Source organism: Chiroxiphia lanceolata, chromosome 15 (genome assembly GCF_009829145.1).
Source record: "Chiroxiphia lanceolata isolate bChiLan1 chromosome 15, bChiLan1.pri, whole genome shotgun sequence".
NCBI lineage: Eukaryota > Metazoa > Chordata > Aves > Passeriformes > Pipridae > Chiroxiphia > Chiroxiphia lanceolata.
Window position 1 is genome coordinate 4,196,557 of NC_045651.1, and position 19,677 is coordinate 4,216,233.

Sequence of the window (19,677 nt, forward strand, 5' to 3'; positions counted from 1 at the left end):
TTCTGGGCCCTCACCTCACTCCCATTTTTCACACTTTTTTATTTTGAGTCACACTACTTCAGTAACAATTCATAATAAAACAGCTTGAGGTAAAACTCTTATTTTTCCACTCACCTGCAAACAAAGCTGCAAGATGCAATGCAAAGGTTAACCTTTGACAGGTATTTTGACAAAGAATAAACAGTTGCTAAATCGTCCTTTTCTTACTCATTCTTAACAGAACCAACTCTTTTCTTTTAAAATGCTTTTTTTATGTGTGATATCTTCCAGGTACCTGCAAATAATCCTGAAGGCCAGCTTTGGTACCCTCTCCCCTCTTCCCTCAGATGTTACACACACACACCTCAACCTCTCACTTTCTCCAACTCACAGACAACCTTCTCTACTAAACAGAGGGCTTTTCCCTGGAAAACTTTGTTCCTCCTCTGTGCCTCCTCAGCAGGAGTGTCAAGTCGCTGTGAGAAGCAAATGAAACACAAAGTCTGTCAGTATTCATGCCAAACTCTGTAGCTGGTGTTAAAACTGGACCCATTTTGCTGCCTGTGGTTGTTCTGGTGAAAAGTATCTCTTGGTGCAGTGTTCATTCCAACGGGGAATATTTCAAACCTCTCACAGGAAACAATCACTACTCCTGTCAACAGCTTCACTCTGACAACTTGCAAAGAGAATCTATATTCATGAAGTTAATTATTCACTCTGAAAGTAAGTGTTGATAGAAATACTTAGGCTTGGAACAAACTGCAGATGTCTTTCCATCGGTTCAAACTCTCAGCAAGGAATAACTTCAACCTCTTTGCCTTTCCTGCATCCATATAAATGGCAGCAAGGCCAGTCTCCCCCATCCACAACACTACACGTGGTCATATTTTATTTACTTTATAGAGACCAATGTAGGTGTCTGAAACATAAAAGGATGAGTGAAGGAAATCAATTATTCATCTTTTAGAAACCCCTCTATTTGGATAACTTACCTGCCTGTAGAAAGAACTGGCAGGTAATAAGATGCTGACCTGCAGTGTTGTGGAGCTTCACACCACTGAAGCATCATCTTCCAGCTCCACCTCAGGAGTTGGGAAGACACAGAAAATCAACTTGAAAGCAGAGAACTTGGACTCACAGAATTCCATGTCAGCAAGAAACCATTACCTTTTACAGGATGACACCTAGAGATTTCAGGGAGAGAGGTTCAAGGCAAATAAAACAGACTTTCAACATTTTATTGAACAGCAGAAAACGCAGCTTTTGTTCATCGTGCTGCTGGATGCAACGTCGATTTGTACATGTGTAAATAAACTCTTGCACGTTTTCAAACACTAGAGCTGCTGTTCTGAAAATAACTCAGGCATATGGTGCCACAGCCTTGGGAAAGATTGAGGATACAGAGCAGTGGGCTGGGAGCAGCAGAGGGATCCGGGGGCTGGGAACCCAGATCCAGCCACGGAGTAAATTGTCAGTGGCTATTTTGTGCCGAGCCATTTGTTGCCTTGACTACACTGCCAGAGAGTGTAAAGAGAGCTGGGGTGTGTCTGTACAAAGCTACAGAAAATCAGGGCTCCCCTGCCCTTTGGGAAGGGCAGGACCTGCCTCTCATCCCACGGGGAGCTTTGCAGTTGGCCTTTCAGCACATCTCACTGCCCGGGAACGGGGTTTGTCCTCGGGGAACACACCAGTCCCTTTGACCTGGATAACCAGAGGCTCAACAACCCCCTGTCCCACATCCCAGTGGACACATCCTGCAGTATTTTCTTCCAGTGTTATTCCTGTATCTGTAGCACAAGTGTCAGAGCCCGTGAGTGCTGTTCCTATTCTCCATCAGCCACCGGTGCCTTTCTTTAGAGTAGATGGTGCTCTAAAATAGAATATATGTCTCTCTATATATTTTCAGCTGAGCAGTGGCCTTGTAAGGCAATGAATCACAGATCTGTAGATGAAGGTTTGAAATGGTGCTCCACAGACTGCTTTCCATCTTCCAGAACTCTGGAAATGCGCTGCAAAAGGAACACAAGCAGATTGCCATGAGTTAAAGCGGCTTCTGTGTTGATGTAGTAAGGCACATATTAATTACCAGCTTGTGGCTTTAAGTTGTAGCTTAAATAAAAATAAATAAATAAATAAAAAAGACATTGACCAAATCCTGGATGTTTTAAATCGTTTCCCTATTCTGCAAAACCTTAAACCTGTGTTTAAACCTGTCCACATGATTCCAAGTGTGCTATGAAGCACCTCATAAATGAATTTTTAGCTTTAGTTAGTCCTTTTTCCATCATGTCAGAAAGGACATTCTGTCCTCCTTATTTTATGTGCTATTTAGGTTTAAAAGTGAGTGGATGAGATCATGCTGCAAAGCTGTAACTCCTGAGTCTGAAAAGAGCAAGTGATAAATTGAATGTAAGTGAAATACTATAGACTTCAAATTAATGGGTTATTCTTGTTCCTACCAGAAAAATATGATTAAGAACACATTTAAATGCAGGTTTTCCCAAATATTGCTCTATGGTCCCTGAAGGCACTATCAATTTATTTATTTTTTTTTAAAGACTGCAGAAAGTAATGGATGAAAATGAAACCTATTCCCTAGAGGAAAAAAAAAAAAAATTAAAAAATGGTTTGTTTTGAAAGATCAGCAGAATTGATGTGTAAAATATTACAAGTGTCCCAGAAAATTAAATTAAATGGAAGCTGTATGAGGAGTGGGTGAGGTCAGTTCAACCTGGAGAAGAGGAGGCTGAGGGGAGACCTGACTGGGGTCTTCAACATCCTCATGGAGGGAAGAGGAGGGGCAGGTACTGATCTCTGTGTTACAGGGCCCCAGGGAATGGCTGGAGCTGTGCCAGGGGAGGTTTAGGTTGGATCTCAGGGAAAGGTTCTTCCCCCAGAGGGTGGTTGGCACTGACCAGGCTCCCCAGGGCAGTGGGCTCAGCCCCAAGGCTGCCAGAGCTCAGGGAGGGTTTGGACAATGCTCTCAGGGACAGGGTGGGATTGTTGGGATGCCCTGGGCAGGGCCAAGAATTGGACTGGATGATCCTTGTGAGTCTCTTCCAGCTCAGGACATTCTGTGATTCTGTGAAATGTCACCCTCCCTACCTGAAAAAATCTTAATAGCTGCACTGAATATACTTTTTTTTTTTTTCTTTTTCTTTTTGGCTGTCAAACACAACGTCAAATTCAATAGTTTTAATTTTGTGACATTTCCACAGAAACCAGCAAAAGGTCCCCCCTTTTAAAGGAAAGCAGCCTGTCCTGAGCAACACCGGAGACTCCGGCGTGAGCCAGTTCCTACTTTCCAAGCAGCATCTCTGAGCTCAGGAACCGGCTCACAGGAGCAGGTTTGTGCCGTGCTGAGCTCCCTGCGGTCCCAGCGCCCCGTGCCCGGGGCCGTCACATCCCCCGGGAATCCCCCCGGGAATCCCCCCGGGAATCGCCGCTTCCCGCCCGTGCCGGCACCGCGGGGATCGCGGGCCGCGCGCGCCCTCTCGTGGTGCAGAAACGGAACTGCACAGGGATGCACATCCCTGCATCCCTAAATCCCTGCATCCCTAAACCCCTGCATCCCTGCATTCCTGCATCCATACATCCCTGCATACCTAAATCCCTGCATCCCAACACCCCTGCATCCCTACATCCCTGCATTCCTGCATCCCTGCATCCCTAAATTCCTGCATTCCTGCATCCCTACATCTCTAAATTCCTCCATCCTCGCATCCCTAAACCCCTGCATCCTTGCATCCCTAAATTCCTGCATCCCTGCATCCCTAAACCCCTGCATCCTTGCATCCCTAAATTCCTGCATCCCTGCATCCCTAAACCCCTGCATCCTTGCATCCCTAAATTCCTGCATCCCTACATCCCTAGATCTCTGCATCCCTAGATCCCTGCATCCCTAGATCCCTACATCCCTAAATATCTGCATTCCTGCATCCCTAAATCCCTACATCCCTAAATCCCTGCTTCCCTAAATCCCTGCGTCCCTACATCCCTAAATCCCTGCGTCCCTAAATCCCTGCATCCCTGCATCCCTGCATCCCTAAATCCCTGCGTCCCTAAATCCCTAAATCCCTGCGTCCCTACATCCCTGCATCCCCAAACCCCTGCATCCCTGCATCCCTACCCCTGGAAGCTCTGCCACAGCCAGTTTGCCTTCCACGTTGAGCTTCCACCCCCCTCTCTGAGGACAACAACAAAAACAAAGAAGCAAACTTTGACTTACAATCCCATGTTATCTTAAAAATACTTAATTTTCATAGCAAAGAATTTTTGAACGCTTTTTTTGTTGTTGTTGTTTTTCCTTAAACACACAGGACCTACCATTGTTTTAAATAACTGGTTCACTTTCTTCTTTTTGAAGGTTTTCTTGTCAGCCTCCGAGGTGGAAGGGAACACTGGTTGGCTCAGCCTGTGTGAGGGAACAGTTTCATCGGGTGCCACTGTGCTGATGGACAGAGTCAGTCCTTGGAACAGAAACATGTTGGGGGCACAAAACCAAACAAGGAGAGTCAGAGTGTAAGACAAAGCAGAACTGAAAACAATATATTCACTAAGAGGCATTTTTAGTCTACCTATATCCTTAGAATACAAAAATAAGTAACGGGGAAACACTAAACTTCATTAGATTGATTTGGATTTGGAAAAAAAAAACAAAAACCCATCTGGTCAAAGAATTAAAAATAGATAAATACATGACAAAGAAGTGGCAATGTTGTGTTGTGCTAAACCTCTGTTTCAGACATCTGGGAAGAGAGGGACAGCGAGAGGGAGAGATGAAGTGCAGGTCAGGGAATGGGATGTGCTGTGGAAGAAGTGGGTAAAGGATACAGGGCCTGTTTTCTCTGCACCCTGGCCAAGAGATGAGCTCCACCTTCAGTCACACTGTCCCCTTTTCTTTCATCCCACCATCCCTCTGTCCAGTGGGCAGTTATGTTATCTTGTGTCCCCTTCCTCCTGCTGTCAGGGAGGTTTATGGGATTCCTCTCCAACTTCAAAAGCAGAAGTAGAGACCCTACTATGGGGCAACCTTTGGGGATGTTCATCTGCCAAAACAAAGCACTGAGTGTTTCTTCCTGTTCTTTCCTTTTCCTGCCCTCAGCTGTGAGCCCTTGTTTCTGCACATGAGACCTTGCCAGTCGGGGAACATGAATGACCCTTTACTCTTTCAGGCAGGAGGAATGTCCACACTACACAAGGAAGGAGATTCAGAGCTCCACAAGTGACACTTGTGGAATTTTCCCGTTGCATGGGCAGCCCAGTGCAGCTGTAGCAGCCCAGCCTCACACCCAGCACACATTTTCACTGTCCTCCTTGTCCCAGAGGCACGTGGGGGGAGCTGCCTGCCCTACTTGGAGCAAACCCTGGATCACCCCAGGGAGAGCAGCTCACCTGGGATTGTTGGCATAGAACGACTGACAGTGCTCATCTGCTTGAGGACAGACGTTTTCTGAGGTGCCACCACGTGTTCTGAGAGGTTGGTGTCACTCATGAACTCGTATTTCCTTGACAGCTGTTTAATAAAATAAAATGAAAAAAGATATCAATGATGAACTGAGAGTTAGGCCCAGGTATAATACTATGTACTAGCTAAAAACATGCAATAATTTTGCAGATAAATACTTCTCATTCTACATGAAAAAAGAATTATTCTAAAAAAGCCACAGAAGTAATCTGGAACTGTAGGATGGTATTCCTACCCTATTTTTGCCATAATACCATCAGACAGCTCTGAGTGTGGTCTGCAAAGATAAATGAAGTTCTGAAAACATCTTTCCCCATTGCATTAACATTTCCAACTCTGCTGCTGTGAGCAAAAGAAGCTCCTGTAACTCAGTATTCCATGAAATCCACACAGTTCAGTGTCTGTGGTATCTAACTGAATCAAAAGCTAAAGGTGTTGCTTGGTTTTGTATATCAATCTATCTTGGTTTTGTATATCAATATATTTTGGGGTTGTATATCAATATATTTTGGGTTTGTATATCAATATATCTTGGTTTTGTACATCAATATATCTTGGGTTTGTATATCATTGTATCTTGGTTTTGTGTATCAATATATCTTGGTTTTGTATATCAATGTATTTTGGGTTTGTATATTAATATATTTTGGATTTGTACATCAATGCTTCTCAGAGCACGACTGTGCTTTACATCTCTCTTGTGCATGAGGACATTTAGTGTGAGACAACCATAATCTTCCAGAAGTATCTCCTTGTTTCCCCAAAGAATCCTACCTTCCCACTCAATTTCCCCTTTCAGATTCCTTCAAAAAATTTTTGATCAAACTATTTATGCTCCCTCCATTTAATTCAACAGCCTGTTACTGCCTGCAAATTTAAATTGTGACAGGACTTGGTCCACGAGCCCTATATAGTTATTTGTTTATTTGATTCATTATTTATTTATTTTATACAATACTTATTTGCTTATTTATTTCTATACTAAAAGAAAATTTTCCTGAGAACTAAGCTCTCTCTCTTTATATATATATACATATACATATGCACATATACATATATATATACATATACATATATATATATACATATACACACATAAAGGCACAGTGTTATTTAAGTCCTCCTAATGATCCAGCAGTGCAATAAAAGCACTGAGATGATGTATGGAGTGAGAGATGCCAGTGCTTCCAAACTCCAGGCTGGCACATTTAAGGAGCAGTGTTTGCAATCTTGCAGTTTCTGAACAGCTGCCTGTTCCCTAACAGGGTACAAACTGTCCAGGGCTCATCACTTCCCAAACAGCCCTGACTGTGAGAGCTGCCCTGAGATGTCAGCACAGCCAATTGCCTCTCCACAGGAGAGCCACTGCAACCCTCCCAGCACAGTTTTAAACTAACCAAGCCTCAGAATTCGCAGCTTCAGAGCTGTGTTGTCTGTCACCATCAACGAGCAGAGATGTTCTGATTCTCCCCCCAGATTTGTCTCCTTGCAGGTTCCACTCCTGGCAGGGCAGATCATCTCTGCATCCTGCACATTCCCCCAGGCAGCTGCAGTTCTGTGGGATATATTTTACTCTTCCCAAGCAAAGGACTAATGTCCTCTTTTTTTTTTTTTAATGGATTATAAAATGATACTCTAAATCTGTAACATACACATTTCATGTCAGAGACAGAGAGATCAGGTGCTGTCTTCTCATCAGCAAACACCACACTGCTTCTCTTTGTTCTTTTTTTGGACTTTCTCATCTTGACTTCAGGATGAGGATTAGTTGGTGGAGCGGTCTCCTCTGATTCTGCTTTCCCTTGCTTTGGTAGCAATGCCTCCAGATCAAAGCTGCAGGAGCAAAAGAAAAAAAGCTCATGTTGGGGAGTGATATTTTAAAAGCCACTGCTGCTCTGATGTCATTTGCCCATGAAATATAAATGCAGGTCATCCTCTCCTTTGACTTTCTGTGCAGCCTGGCAAAAAGTCTGGGATGTGCTTCAGCTGGCAACTGTAGACACAAATAAGATGTCTTCAGGCAGTGAGACATCATCTAAAAACGTTGCAAAGAATGTAAAATATTAAAACTAGCTCAAATCCCTTCTTAAAGATTTGTGCATCAGCTTAAGAACTAAACCAAGCAGAGCTAGAGCTCACATGGCAAATTGATGTGTGGTGATGATGGTGCTGAAAGCAAGACATGCTATTTTGGTTTGAAAAGGACCAAAGTGGAGCAGAGTATTGCTATTTATTGCCATGTTTTAAATGCATCCTCCTATTTATGTCACCATATTGGCTAAGAATGCACATACTCAGTGATTAAAAACCAACTCCCTCCTCTCTTCCTCTAATTCTTAAAAGTTTAAAAATCAGGCTATTTCTCATTAAAAAAACCATGAAATTGGTGCTGGTTTTACTCCCTTCTCTGTTGATGTAATTAGCCTTTCAAACGTGGGACTGAACTTATTTTACAACACAAAAATTGACAAATCAAGTAGTGTGGTGAATTTGTTGACCTGTGCTTCCTAGAAACAAATTGGCACCACAACAATTCAAAATAGGTGCAGGATGCAGCTGCTTAAATGGACTTGTCTGGTGCTGTGGGAGGTGTCCTTTGTCACAGGCACAGGGCTGGCAGAGCAGGTTTGCAGCACACAAATCGTGTTTGGCAGCTCCACCCTTCTGGAGTGGAGGATGAAGGGTTGGAAGAGCAGCCTGGGCATCTCAGGGTGTAAAAAATGTTAAAAAATGAACTGGTTTTTTTTAAAAAAAAAAGGTAAGAACAGAGGGGTGTTTCAAGAAAAAAAACACTTCCATGCTAGGCTCATAAACCACTGGACTTTTAAGAAGTGAACTGCCCAAAAAGGGAGATCAGATATTTAAAAAAAAAAAAAAATCATAACCAAACACTGCTCAACAAGGTCAGTTTTATATGTACCTTGTTTGGGAAGAAGTTCTGTGTGTTCAGAAAATAATTTATAAAGTGAACAAAACTGTGGATGAAAAAGCTGATCAATACCCTATAACTGTTCTTTCAGACTTAAAATCTCTGTTTCCCCGTGCTGCAGTTAAAGCATATCAGGCATCAGCCTTTTACATCACTAAAGGCTTTACTAAAAGTCCAAGTTTGTAAAGAAGTTGTTCTCCTTCCCTTCGCATTTTACAAGCAAAAAGATGGCAATTAAGTTAAAAGCTGTATAAAGAGAAACTTGCAATAAAACCCCAGATCCCTGTAAATTTTTGAAAAGTAATTTTTAAAATACTTGCTTTCTGAAAAAGAATTGCCACTTTTTTTTTCTTCAGTGAGAGTTGAGTATATTTTGTGTATTAAGGCTGAAAGACTTTTAGCCTTAAGTTTGGAAGAAGTGAGAGCTATGGTTAAATAATTGTGGCCTACCCAAATCTTCGTTCACGAAGCCTAGCCATGAGTCTGAAAAGACTGCTGGTGGTCTTTTAAAAAATCCTTTTGTTTAATCCCATAAACTCATAAGGCAGGACTGAAAAAAACCCCCAGCATTGCCTTCGTAACCAACCTTTCTGAAGCAGGTTTTTTGGGAGTGCTGCACTCGGAATTCATGGAAGACAGGGAAATGATGGATAACTGGCGGTAGGATCTCAGCATCGACCTCGGCCTTCCCACTCTCTTGTCATCAAAATCTGGCTACAGGATGGAAAAGACAAACACATTGTATCAAACAACTTCGTGTGAACCTCCTTTCGTCCCTTTGCAGCAGGTCTTGAAAATCCTACATATGTTTTAAGGCTTGGCATGAGACAGGTTATTTACTGCCATGAATTACTGTGACTGTATCTTCTGTCTGGATGCATGTTTACTCTTCAGACCTCCCAGATTCAATTCACAGACTACATTCTCTGCAAAATTTCAAATAGAGTTTTGTTTGTTTGTTTGTTTGTTTGTTTGTTTTTAACTGCTGAAGGGTTCAAGCATAAGGGAATATTGCTAATTATGTATTATTGCAAGGACGGGCCACGGGAGTGAAAACAAAAAACAGACTGAGATAAATATAGAGATTTTTCATCATACAGGTGTATAACAAGCACAATATTTAGGTTAGAAACTTGCTACTTCCCCCCCCCCCCCAATAAGAGAAGAATTAAATCCTGTTATAAAATTATCAATGCTGAAAGCAACAATATAAAATAAATTCCAAAGAAACCGGTGTTTAATCACAAAACCCAGGCAACATCGTTCCTACTGGGCTGCACAAGCTCAGATAGACTATTTTATTCAACATTTGTCTGGGGAGTTTGTGCTCAGAAGTTATCCTTCAATTCTCAGATATTTCAGTTTGGTCTCAACTAATATTTATAGTATTATACCCATGACAGGTTTTACTTCACAACACAGCTGGAAGTGGCTGGCACAGGGAGACATCAATTGCAGATCAAAGCCCTAAACCACTAAGAAAAGTTACCAAGAGAACAGACATGAGAATTTGCTTTTGCTTCCTTAATAGGGCTGAAAAGACTTGTAACTTTAGTACTTATAATAAAATACTCCAAATCTTCCAGAATGAGGAATATTTGATGTGCCAGAGAATTGAATCAAATCTTGGGCTGCAAAACTCAGCTCCTGTTGCCTTCAGTCCACAAGGGAAAAAAAAAATATTTTTTAGAACAAGATGTATATTAAATAAATAGAAATTGAGGTGGAGGTTAAAAGGGTTAAAAGGAGAGCAGTACCAGTTCTCTGGTTCCATATTGTTTTTCCACTTTGGCTTTTAAATGCTTGAAACATTCCTCCATCCTGTCATGGAAAGGACGAAGCTTGTCAGAAACTCTTCTTTCATGGATTTTAATTCCAGCCCCAAGGAAAGGTATCTTAATAGAAAAAAAAAAAAAAAAAGAATAATAAAAATGAGACTGTTCAAGTAGGTCCAACAACCTCCCTGGCTCCATTTAAAGTACCTGCTAAGTCAGCTGCAAAACTCCTCCTGTGACTGGCACATGGATTTGTCTGTTGAGCTCAGCTTGGAGCAACAACTACAAGATGGAAAGGGCTCATGAAAAATGGGTTTGTTCAGCAAATCTCTGAAAAATCTTGGCTGCCTCTTAGTGACTGTTTCCTCTCCTCTGTGGTGTTTTGATGTTAATCTCATGTGAGACTAAACACACCGGAATTTCTTAAAAAAATCATTCTCCTTTGTCAGAAGCAATGGCTTGCTTAGCAAATTAAAAAATTAATAAACTTTCCAACCCCTTTTCCTTGGCTATTATCTTGCTACCATCACCTTTGTCATGGTGGTAATGTGGTTGTAGCCAGTTAAAACCAACCCAAATCTCGTCTTCAAAGATATAGGAGAGCAGACTTTGACATGCTGTTTTATTGATAATAAGCATATTCTAAAAGAGAAACTTTGTAAAGTTTTGTTACCTTTCAGGCTTTGAAGATGACAACTTGTGAGATGTGTGCAAAATACTTTTAGCTACCCTTCTGCCACTGACCTTTTCTAACTGCTTTACTGTTAACTTTTAGTCATTTTCCAGCAATGTTTGGGCTTTTTTGTAAAATCCACTCGGATTTCATGGTTCTTTTTTGTGTTCTGACCCCACAAAATACTATGAACATGGTATACATTGGTCCATCCGTCGACCTGATTGTATTTTATGGAAGTTCAATTTCAATATAACTTCTAAAGACATGGTATTAAAGTTCATCTGCTACAGAGAGATCTGTTTGTCCCCTTTAGAGGGGTTTACAGGGATAGATAGAAATTACCACTTAATTTCCTTATGCCAGCTGGGGTTACAGTCAATCTATAGCACTAATCCACTGAGTACTTCTGTGGTCAGAAAGCAGCAGCACACAGAGCCTTCAGTGGGCAAGGACCCAGGAGAAAGCTGTGAAAGGCTGGAAACTCAAACCAGTAACCAAGCTGTGAGGAATCACAATGAAACAGGAGGAAACTTCAAAAACCTTCAGAAAACAGTGCAAAACAAATCCATTAAAGCTACATGGAAGGTTCACTTTAAAGCTGAGGGAGGAATAAATGGTTAATTTTTGCTGTTTCTCATCTACGAAGCAGAACCATGGAATCACTGAACAGTTTGGGTTGGAATTGTCCTTGAAAGGTCATCTGGTCCAACCCCCTGCAAGGAGCAGGGGCATCTTCAACTAGATCAGGGAGCTCAGAAATATCTCGAGGTATTCATTTCTGAGAGTAAAATTCCAGATGAACCCTCACTATTTCTTAACATCCCCCCAGGTCCATTCATTTATACAGCAAACAGTTCTTTCTCATGTAAATCATCTTTATTTCACAGGACTCAGCAGTTTGTGGTTCCTTAACAAACCACCTCTGGGCCAAAATGTAAACCTGTTCTCTCACACTCATTCATTTTGCCATATATTGATAGCAATGATTTCTATTTTGGATTAGATAATGGAAATAGAATTGATAATTTCTGAGGTCATGTTTTGCTCTGCTGCATTATCATAACAAAGATGTAGGTCAATGAAAAGAGCCCTTTTCCCTTGAATCTCTGCAAAAATAGAGGTTTTTCTGCTACCACCTCCCATGGGTGCATTGAGGACAAAAGGGCTGCTTGTCTTACCACGTCTACACTACCTATAAAATAATAAACAGTAAACCCAAATAACCTCAGTGCTGCTTTATGGGCAGAACATCCAGCTCTGCTCAGGAGATGCAGCTTAAAAATATTTACTAATGGTCTTCCTTGCTATTTGTCACACAAAAGACACGTAGCAGCAATCCTGGAGAGTCACTGAGCAAGAAAATAATTCCTGAGAACAGCTAACACTCCATTAAGGTTTCTAATGCAAAAAACCCTGCCACAAACAAGAGATACTCAATTCTAGGAAAGAGTTGTTTCCCAAGAGGGGTTCTGACATTTGCCAATGCTTGTTTTCCCAGCAATTCATGACATTGTTGTGACTTTTGTCATGCTCTCTCCCTTTTGTCTCCAGGAACACAACCTGAGTTTGAAATCCTGGCCCTTTTAGCCATAAATGTAGCCCTCTCTATGTGTGGCTTTTGATAAACTATTCCAAATGATGTGTTCCACAAAGTACCTTTCTGGCCTAGTGTTCACCCAGAACTAGGCAGGAAGTTTGTAACAAGAATTTTCTCTTTCTTCTGCCCCTCCCTGCTTTGGGAAACAGGGGAAAAATGAAAGTGAAAACGGATATAAATGCTATGTTCTCCTGCCAGAAAGGAATGGAACAAAGGAATAGCTGATGAAGCCTCAGTGGCTGCTGTCAGTGAGAAGTTACCTGCCAAGCAATCAGATCTTTGAGTCTGTTCAGCTTTTCTTGATCCTCTGGATGGTCTCTGGCATATTCTTCTGTAAAGAAAGCCTTAGACAAAACAAAGAAAAAATAATTCAGTCCATCATTTTGACAGCTAAAGAAATGATCATAGTATTGGCCATCAAACAAGAGAGACACAGCCATGCTCTTCAGCCAGATGCTGCTGCTGATAATTCCTCACTGTCAGCTGGGAGAGGAGGTGTTCTTCTGTTAAAATGTTTTCAGTCTTTATCCAACATTTCTGAGTTTGAGACTCTTATTATGAAACCCAATTATTGTTTCTTTTATTAAGCTTGCAGTGAAACTAAAAAGGCACAGGTTTGGAGCATCATGATTTACATCAACTAATACTGAGCTTCAGTTACTCTGGTTTGCACTCAAAGACAGAGGTGACCAGGAAATGAGGATAAGAGAATCTCTTGACTGATGGAATGATTGATTAATTATGGTTTTCACATTCCCCATCCATATTGCACTGCCACTATAAACACAGGATGTAGGAGAATTAGGAATTGATGTATCTGAATATGTTCTTTGCATCGACTTAGAAGCTCTTACCTTCTCATATTTAGCAAAGCCACCCATAACAGCTGGATCTACAATTCCATTCAGAAGCATGGAGAGTGGATTGATGGGAAGGTTCTCATCACTCTGGTACTGGTTAATCATCATCAGAATTTTTTCATTTGTCGTGGACATAGTCTCAATAGCATTCTCTAAAGGACTAATCACAGCCTGTAAAGAAACAAAAGGCTTCTTAAGGCTCATACAGAGATAAAAAACTCTTTTTGGTTTTATAAAACTCCATGTATATGAACAACAATTCAGCAAACCAACACAAACTTGCTCAATTCTCTTAGGCCTTGATGGTGAGACTGTAAATCAGACACAGGATATATTATTGATCCTGTCAGCAGAACGATAAAACCTAAGTAATAACAGTTTTGTTCGGATAAAAATAAGTAAAAAATAGCCTTGTGTGATAATTTTGCTAAGAATTTCGGACGTGGGGATTCAATAGATGTTTTAGGGGCTCTTAGCATGTTAATATGTGTTAGTACACACCAGGGTCGTGGAGACGACTTCGAACCACCTCAGAATCCCGGGAAGTTTGTAAGCCGTGACAAAGGAAGTTCTCTCGATCCACATGGACTGTGAGGAAAACAGAGCGGGAGAAAAATCACACTTTAGTCTTTTCTGCCTTCTGAGGCACCAGAGTGAAATGAATGTGGATGGCAAACACATGCATATTTTTGCATAAAAAGACGCTGCCACATTAATCTAGCGCGGCAACTCGCATGAATAATTTTTCTGGTTTCAGATTAGGTCATCTTCAGGCACAAAGCCTGCACAAAGCAGAGGAAAAAAGAAAATTACCCCTGAATATTTTAGTGTCTATTGCTATTTTTGCCATTGCAGATGGAATGACTGGGACTAAATGACCTGCTCCTGCCTCTGCCCAGATTATACTTCCTCCCTCCACGTTCAAAAGGTATTTCTGCAATTAAAAGCAGTAATAGCCCAATTATTTCTACAAGTAAAAGCAGTAATAGCCCAACAACAACTTGCCAGCATTCTGACTATTTTAGTTCCTTTCACTTTCCTTTTCTGAACAAGACAGGTTGTTGGTATTTTAAAATAGTTTAGTTCATTTACTGCTCATTATTTTACAGTATCAGCTCAGCTAAGGTGCCAGGACTGAGAAACACAACAAATGCAATAAAGTCATCCTCCAAATATCCCAATTTCCACCTGCATGTGGTCTGTTGTCATCAGCAATGAAAACATCAATGATGTAATTTTTGTGAAACCATTTCAAGTTCTATTCATAAATAGGCTCAAAACTCTCTAGTTTGCAAAGGAAGCCAAGGTGCATCAAGAGTCTTGATAACACAGAGCAATTCTGGAGTGCCAGGGTAGTATTTGCATCTGAAACCTTAATTTAACAGCAGGTAAGAAGCTCCTTTATATGGAAATTTTGACATGCTAATCAGCACACACACAGCTGATATTGTACATTTTGGAAAGAAATGGCTTTTCCCGTCAGATGACACAAGCACAGTTTTAGTCATAAAGGTTGGATGGCTTTTGAGAACAAACTATAAAATATCAGACACCTGTAAAATGAAAATATAGACACTTCCTATATTTATGCACAACACTGAAAAGTAATTTATGATGATGTAGACTCCTCAGAATATTTGAACAAGGAAGACTATTCCTCAGCATTGCACCATTAGTCGGGGCAAGAAAAATGACACAGGCAGTTCTCTAGTCTGTCAGGATCTCCCAGGACTGATGAAAGCAGACAACACACACCTCATCACCGAGCTGGCAGCTGATAAAAGTGTTGTAAACTAAAAGCAGCAAAGCATTTGACATTTATTTACATGTCACCTCCTTTCATAATGAAAATCTGCACCGGAAAATGTGGCTGCTTAACACAAACATGTTGGATGTGCTTAAGTACATAACGTTTACCTGCAATTGAAAAAGTGGTGTATCGTTAAGTACACAGGAGTTGTGCTCAAATAAAAAGCCTTGCATTTGTTTTTATCCATCCAGAATCCTAAATTCAGGATGTCTATAATGAGTAATCTGGGCCCAAAGCAGGATCTAGGATCAAAATTCACAGTTACCAGAACTACGTCCATCACCTTGTCATTAATTTACTTACAGCAAATTCATTTTCAGGGTCAACAGATCCTTTTCTGACTGGCCTGGAATAGTGGAACCGCTGCACGTTGTTGGACTTGTAAAAACTGGAAGGTTTAAAAAAACACTTTTGTAAAATACAGAACCTGGAAATTAATGGATTTTGTTATCCCAGTGAAATATTTCATTCTGAGTCAGTTGAATTTTTAATTAAAAGCAAATTTACTGCTCTGAAAAAAAGCACTTTACTGAAAACTCGGGAGGAAACTACTTTATCTATAAATCACGGTCAACACAGAGTATTTTACAATTATTAAGCTTCAGCTTGTGACTGGGTGTATTTTCTGGGTAAAAAACCCTCCAGAACTTCCAGATTAATGTTCAAACCTACAGAAGAAGGACCAGAAGAGATTTTTTCCTCTCCTGAACTCTTGCTGTGGCACAGGCTCTGCTTGTTGACTTATTGTGGAGCCTAATTTTGTTCAAGATAACTGACTGAACAGTGCAGATATTTTCACCTGGACTGGAGCACAAGTGTTTTTTCATCCACAACACAACAAATCAGTTTAATCATGTCCCTGCTCACAATGCAGAACAATATTTACTCAATAAAATAAACAAATGAAGCCATTAATGACAATTTTTTTTGTGACAGATAAGAAAATGTATATTGTAGAGGTGGACACCAACATAAAGAATGTCTTGCAAAGTCCTGTTATAATCTATTCTATTCAGTTACTGATTTTTCTCCATCATTGTGACCATACATTTTCACTAAACTTGCAACCACTCGGTTTTTAACACTGACTAATTTGAAAGAACAGGGACTGCAGAGTTTTAGCTGAGTATTTTGCTGTCCACAGAAAAATATCTCTCTTTGGGCTTTGTTTTTTTTTTAAAGATGAATTAAATTTAAAGCCATTTTAAGTAAAAGCTAATTTTGTTGAGAAAAAAAAATAAATCTTAGTAATCTCTTGTAATAAAAATGAGCCATGTTTTGGAAGCCCAGAGAAGCAAACAAATAGAGAAGCCCCAAACAGCTGAGCTAAGCAAACCATGGTGTGTTAGTTCAGAGGAACCCATGATTTGTGACCCAAAGAGCTCAGATTATCTTCATCAGTAAAGAAAGAAACTGGAAAATGCTGCCACACTGAGTCAGGTCACTTCATACAGTTCCATCTGAGAGGACAGATATTTTGAAGCTCTTTGAGAGAATAAATGCACTGCCATCAACTAATGTAACTAACAATGAAATGGCCAATAAAGTACACTCATAAAAGTAAATCCCCAAGAGCAGATGTGATCAGCAGTTTGCTTGAATTCTGCAGCTGAGACAAACCATTACAAAATCTCCCATCTGAGCAGAGATTCTACTTTATGTGGAGCATTTCACCACGTAAAACTGTCACCAGTTCAAAGTGGGGCTGCCACTACTCTGAAATCCAGTCAAACAGGACCACATTTGGAATCTGCCTTTCACTTACTGCTTCAAAAATGAATCGAGTTGAAATTGGGACCACAGTTTGTTGTGGGGTTTTTTGTTTGTTTTTTTTTTTTTTTGGAGGGGGGGGATGTTTGGGTTTTTGTTTGTTTTTAAATCCTGTAGCACAAGACCTGGGCTTGTATCTGCTTTACTGAGGTGCACATGAGGAGGGGATTCTTATTTTTCTACTCAGCTGCAACTTCAGTAAAGATTCTCCAGAGAAGGCTGCAGGCAAAGGTGACGACTGCTTTGGATCCAGCTGTTAGCCCCTCTGTTCTCAGAATGCTTTGGACAGTTCATTCCCTTTATTCCTTTACAAAAGCTTGACCACAGTGCCAGTGGAAAGCACTTTGCCACCGTGTATTTTGCACTTGGCAAGACAAGCCATAACAAAATTCTGTTGTCCAAGAGCCTTCAACTCAACCACTCTCATTGCCAGGGGCCTCTAAGACCCCTCTCTCCATCACTTGTCTAAGAAGATGTGTTGAAAACTCAATAATTTCCACCCAAAGCATAGATTCCACCTCCCTGCCCTGGAACCAGAAGTTATTTCTTCAGTGGTAGGTGAAGATGTTCCTTCATGGAATTCCTTGGGAATATACCTAGGACAGGCTGGACAGAGCCCTGAGCAACCTGGTCTAGCTGAAGATGTCCCTGCTCATTGCAGGGGAGTTGGACTAAATGGCCTCTAAAAGTCCTTTCCCACATAAATGATTCTATGAATACATAACTCAGCAAATTAAGGCAATAAAAACTCTAAGATTCATTGGCGAAATAATGGTTGTCAGTTTAGGAATATGGTCTAACTCTCATTATACATCTATTACAGAAATCCACTTACTTTATAATTTGATCAGGTACTGCCTTATTTTTGAATCTGGGCTGCTCCTCCAGGACTGGCTGCACTGTAAAACACTGGATATCTGAAATCGTGGAAGTTAAGGGCATGTTATTAACAGTTGAAACACTGCAGGCTGCAGGGGAAATAAAAATAATAATAATAATAAAAAAAAGACATTTCCTGATGAAAAATCTGCAGTGTTCAGGGTTTCGTTTGTGGGGTTTCCTCGGCCAAAAAAGGAAAAATCTGTCAGTAGTAACCAGTGAATATGTATTAATATTAACTTTGAACTGCATATTTTTATTATTTACTGAGCTTGAATATCTGCAGCAGAATTTTTCACACTGACTCATTCATTAAATTTTAAAGCTCAGCCAACTTACAAAAATAACATCAACGCCATGTGATGTTAACAGTTTCACTGTTTAGCTCTAGGCTTGCATAAAGTCAGGATGGTTAACATTTCATCTTTGAAATCTGCAATGGAACAGCCCTTTTACTTGAGATTTCCTTTTCCTATGGAAGTGTTATTTTTTAAATCTGACTGCTGTATTTGTAAGTAAATACATCTCATTCTTACATGTTTCAGTATATTTGACTCATGCCCTCTGGGTAGATTCTGTAGCTTTTTCTTAAGTGCAGAACCAGTGTGTATCTGCTGCTAGTTGCAATTAGAGGAGCAAATTCTACCTTAAAGACTGAAACATGTGATCCCAAAAACAACCAATTAGTTAAGACACAAGACAGTCTTAGGAGAGGTTGGCTTTCAAGTTTAATGTACTATTTTAGATAAGCCTGTAATACTCCCACTTCAGTCCCAACAGTGTTGAAAGACATCAATATTCCCTTTCTGTTCCAGAAGGTTCCACCAAAACAGGTTCAAAAGAACATGTGAAGTGTTACAACACTACCTTGAAAATTAATAAAGGAAAATCAACAGGTGAAAACAAATGTCTGAGGCAATGAGGTGATCTCATATCTGCTCAGTCAGTAATGATTTAAATTAGAAAAAACACCCAATCATGATCAGAGTTCTTGTAAACAAGAATAATTTAGGGCATCCTAAAAGTTGGTTAACAATGTTCAGGAGTTAATTTTGCCAGGAAAATTTCCAAGAGTGACTTAAGGCACATTTATGTTGCCAAGAAATACAGGTGGTCCCCAAGTGTGGTTCCAGTCAGGGCAATGTTCAAGGAAGACACGAATTTCATATCAAGGGACGACAGCTAAGAATGTGAGATGAGAGAGAAGTTGCTGGTTTTAAACTCGGCCAGTTCAAGTGTGTGTCACTGGTTTTGCCATTTGAAGAAAATGAAAGGTAAACCATATATGAACTTCAATGAATTTTCTGCCCTGAAAGGGTTGTCAAGCCCTGGAACAGCTGCCCAGGGCAGTGGTTGAGTCACCACCCCTGGAGGGATTTAAAAGACTTGTAGACGTGGCACTTGGGGACATGGTTTAGTGGTGAGCAAGGTTTATGGTTGGAGTTTTTAGGGTTTTTTCCAACCTAAATGATTCTCTGATGAATGAAAGAGACAGACTCCTTAGGACTGTGAGGAAAACAAGGGCTGACATCTCAGGATGACATCTCAGGAACAAGCCACAAAAGCCACGAAGGACATGTAAGTAAAACTGCAAACAGAGCTGCAACATTAATAAACTTCCACTCTTTTCAGGAAATTATTGTTTCACACAGACAAATTTCTGCTAAAACCAAGGCTTCTCCAGCCCCCCCTTCCTCCTGTTTTCAAGGATACATTGCCCAGGAGAGTTTTTCACCTCCTCCCCGGGAGCTGCCGTGGTGTTCATCTCCTCTGCACTGGGGAACTGGCTCATCAGCTGCGCCTGGAAATCCTCCCTCCTCTCGTATTCCTTCCCACGATAGATGAACACTTTGTTCTGCAAGGCATAAAGAGCTCATTTCTCGGGCTCTGGGATGCTGAGGCAGAAGTCAGAGAGTCGTGGTTATCAGCGCAAAC

General features: G+C 40.7%; 1 protein-coding gene across 1 annotated transcript in view; it reads right to left on the minus strand.

Moving 5' to 3' along the window:
* Positions 1 to 1,201: 1,201 nt before the first annotated feature.
* The window catches only part of DOCK2 (dedicator of cytokinesis 2), a 164,648-nt gene continuing 146,172 nt past the window's right edge, over positions 1,202 to 19,677 (minus strand). The window contains exons 41-52 of the mRNA XM_032703120.1: positions 19,456 to 19,597; positions 17,699 to 17,780; positions 15,397 to 15,481; positions 13,785 to 13,871; positions 13,278 to 13,454; positions 12,684 to 12,767; positions 10,133 to 10,270; positions 8,962 to 9,089; positions 7,099 to 7,279; positions 5,374 to 5,494; positions 4,306 to 4,448; positions 1,202 to 1,988 (exon numbers count right to left, since the gene is read on the minus strand). Coding sequence (XP_032559011.1) covers positions 1,914 to 1,988; positions 4,306 to 4,448; positions 5,374 to 5,494; positions 7,099 to 7,279; positions 8,962 to 9,089; positions 10,133 to 10,270; positions 12,684 to 12,767; positions 13,278 to 13,454; positions 13,785 to 13,871; positions 15,397 to 15,481; positions 17,699 to 17,780; positions 19,456 to 19,597 — 1,443 coding nt within the window. The 3' untranslated portion in view covers positions 1,202 to 1,913. The remainder of the gene's footprint in view (positions 1,989 to 4,305; positions 4,449 to 5,373; positions 5,495 to 7,098; positions 7,280 to 8,961; positions 9,090 to 10,132; positions 10,271 to 12,683; positions 12,768 to 13,277; positions 13,455 to 13,784; positions 13,872 to 15,396; positions 15,482 to 17,698; positions 17,781 to 19,455; positions 19,598 to 19,677) is intronic.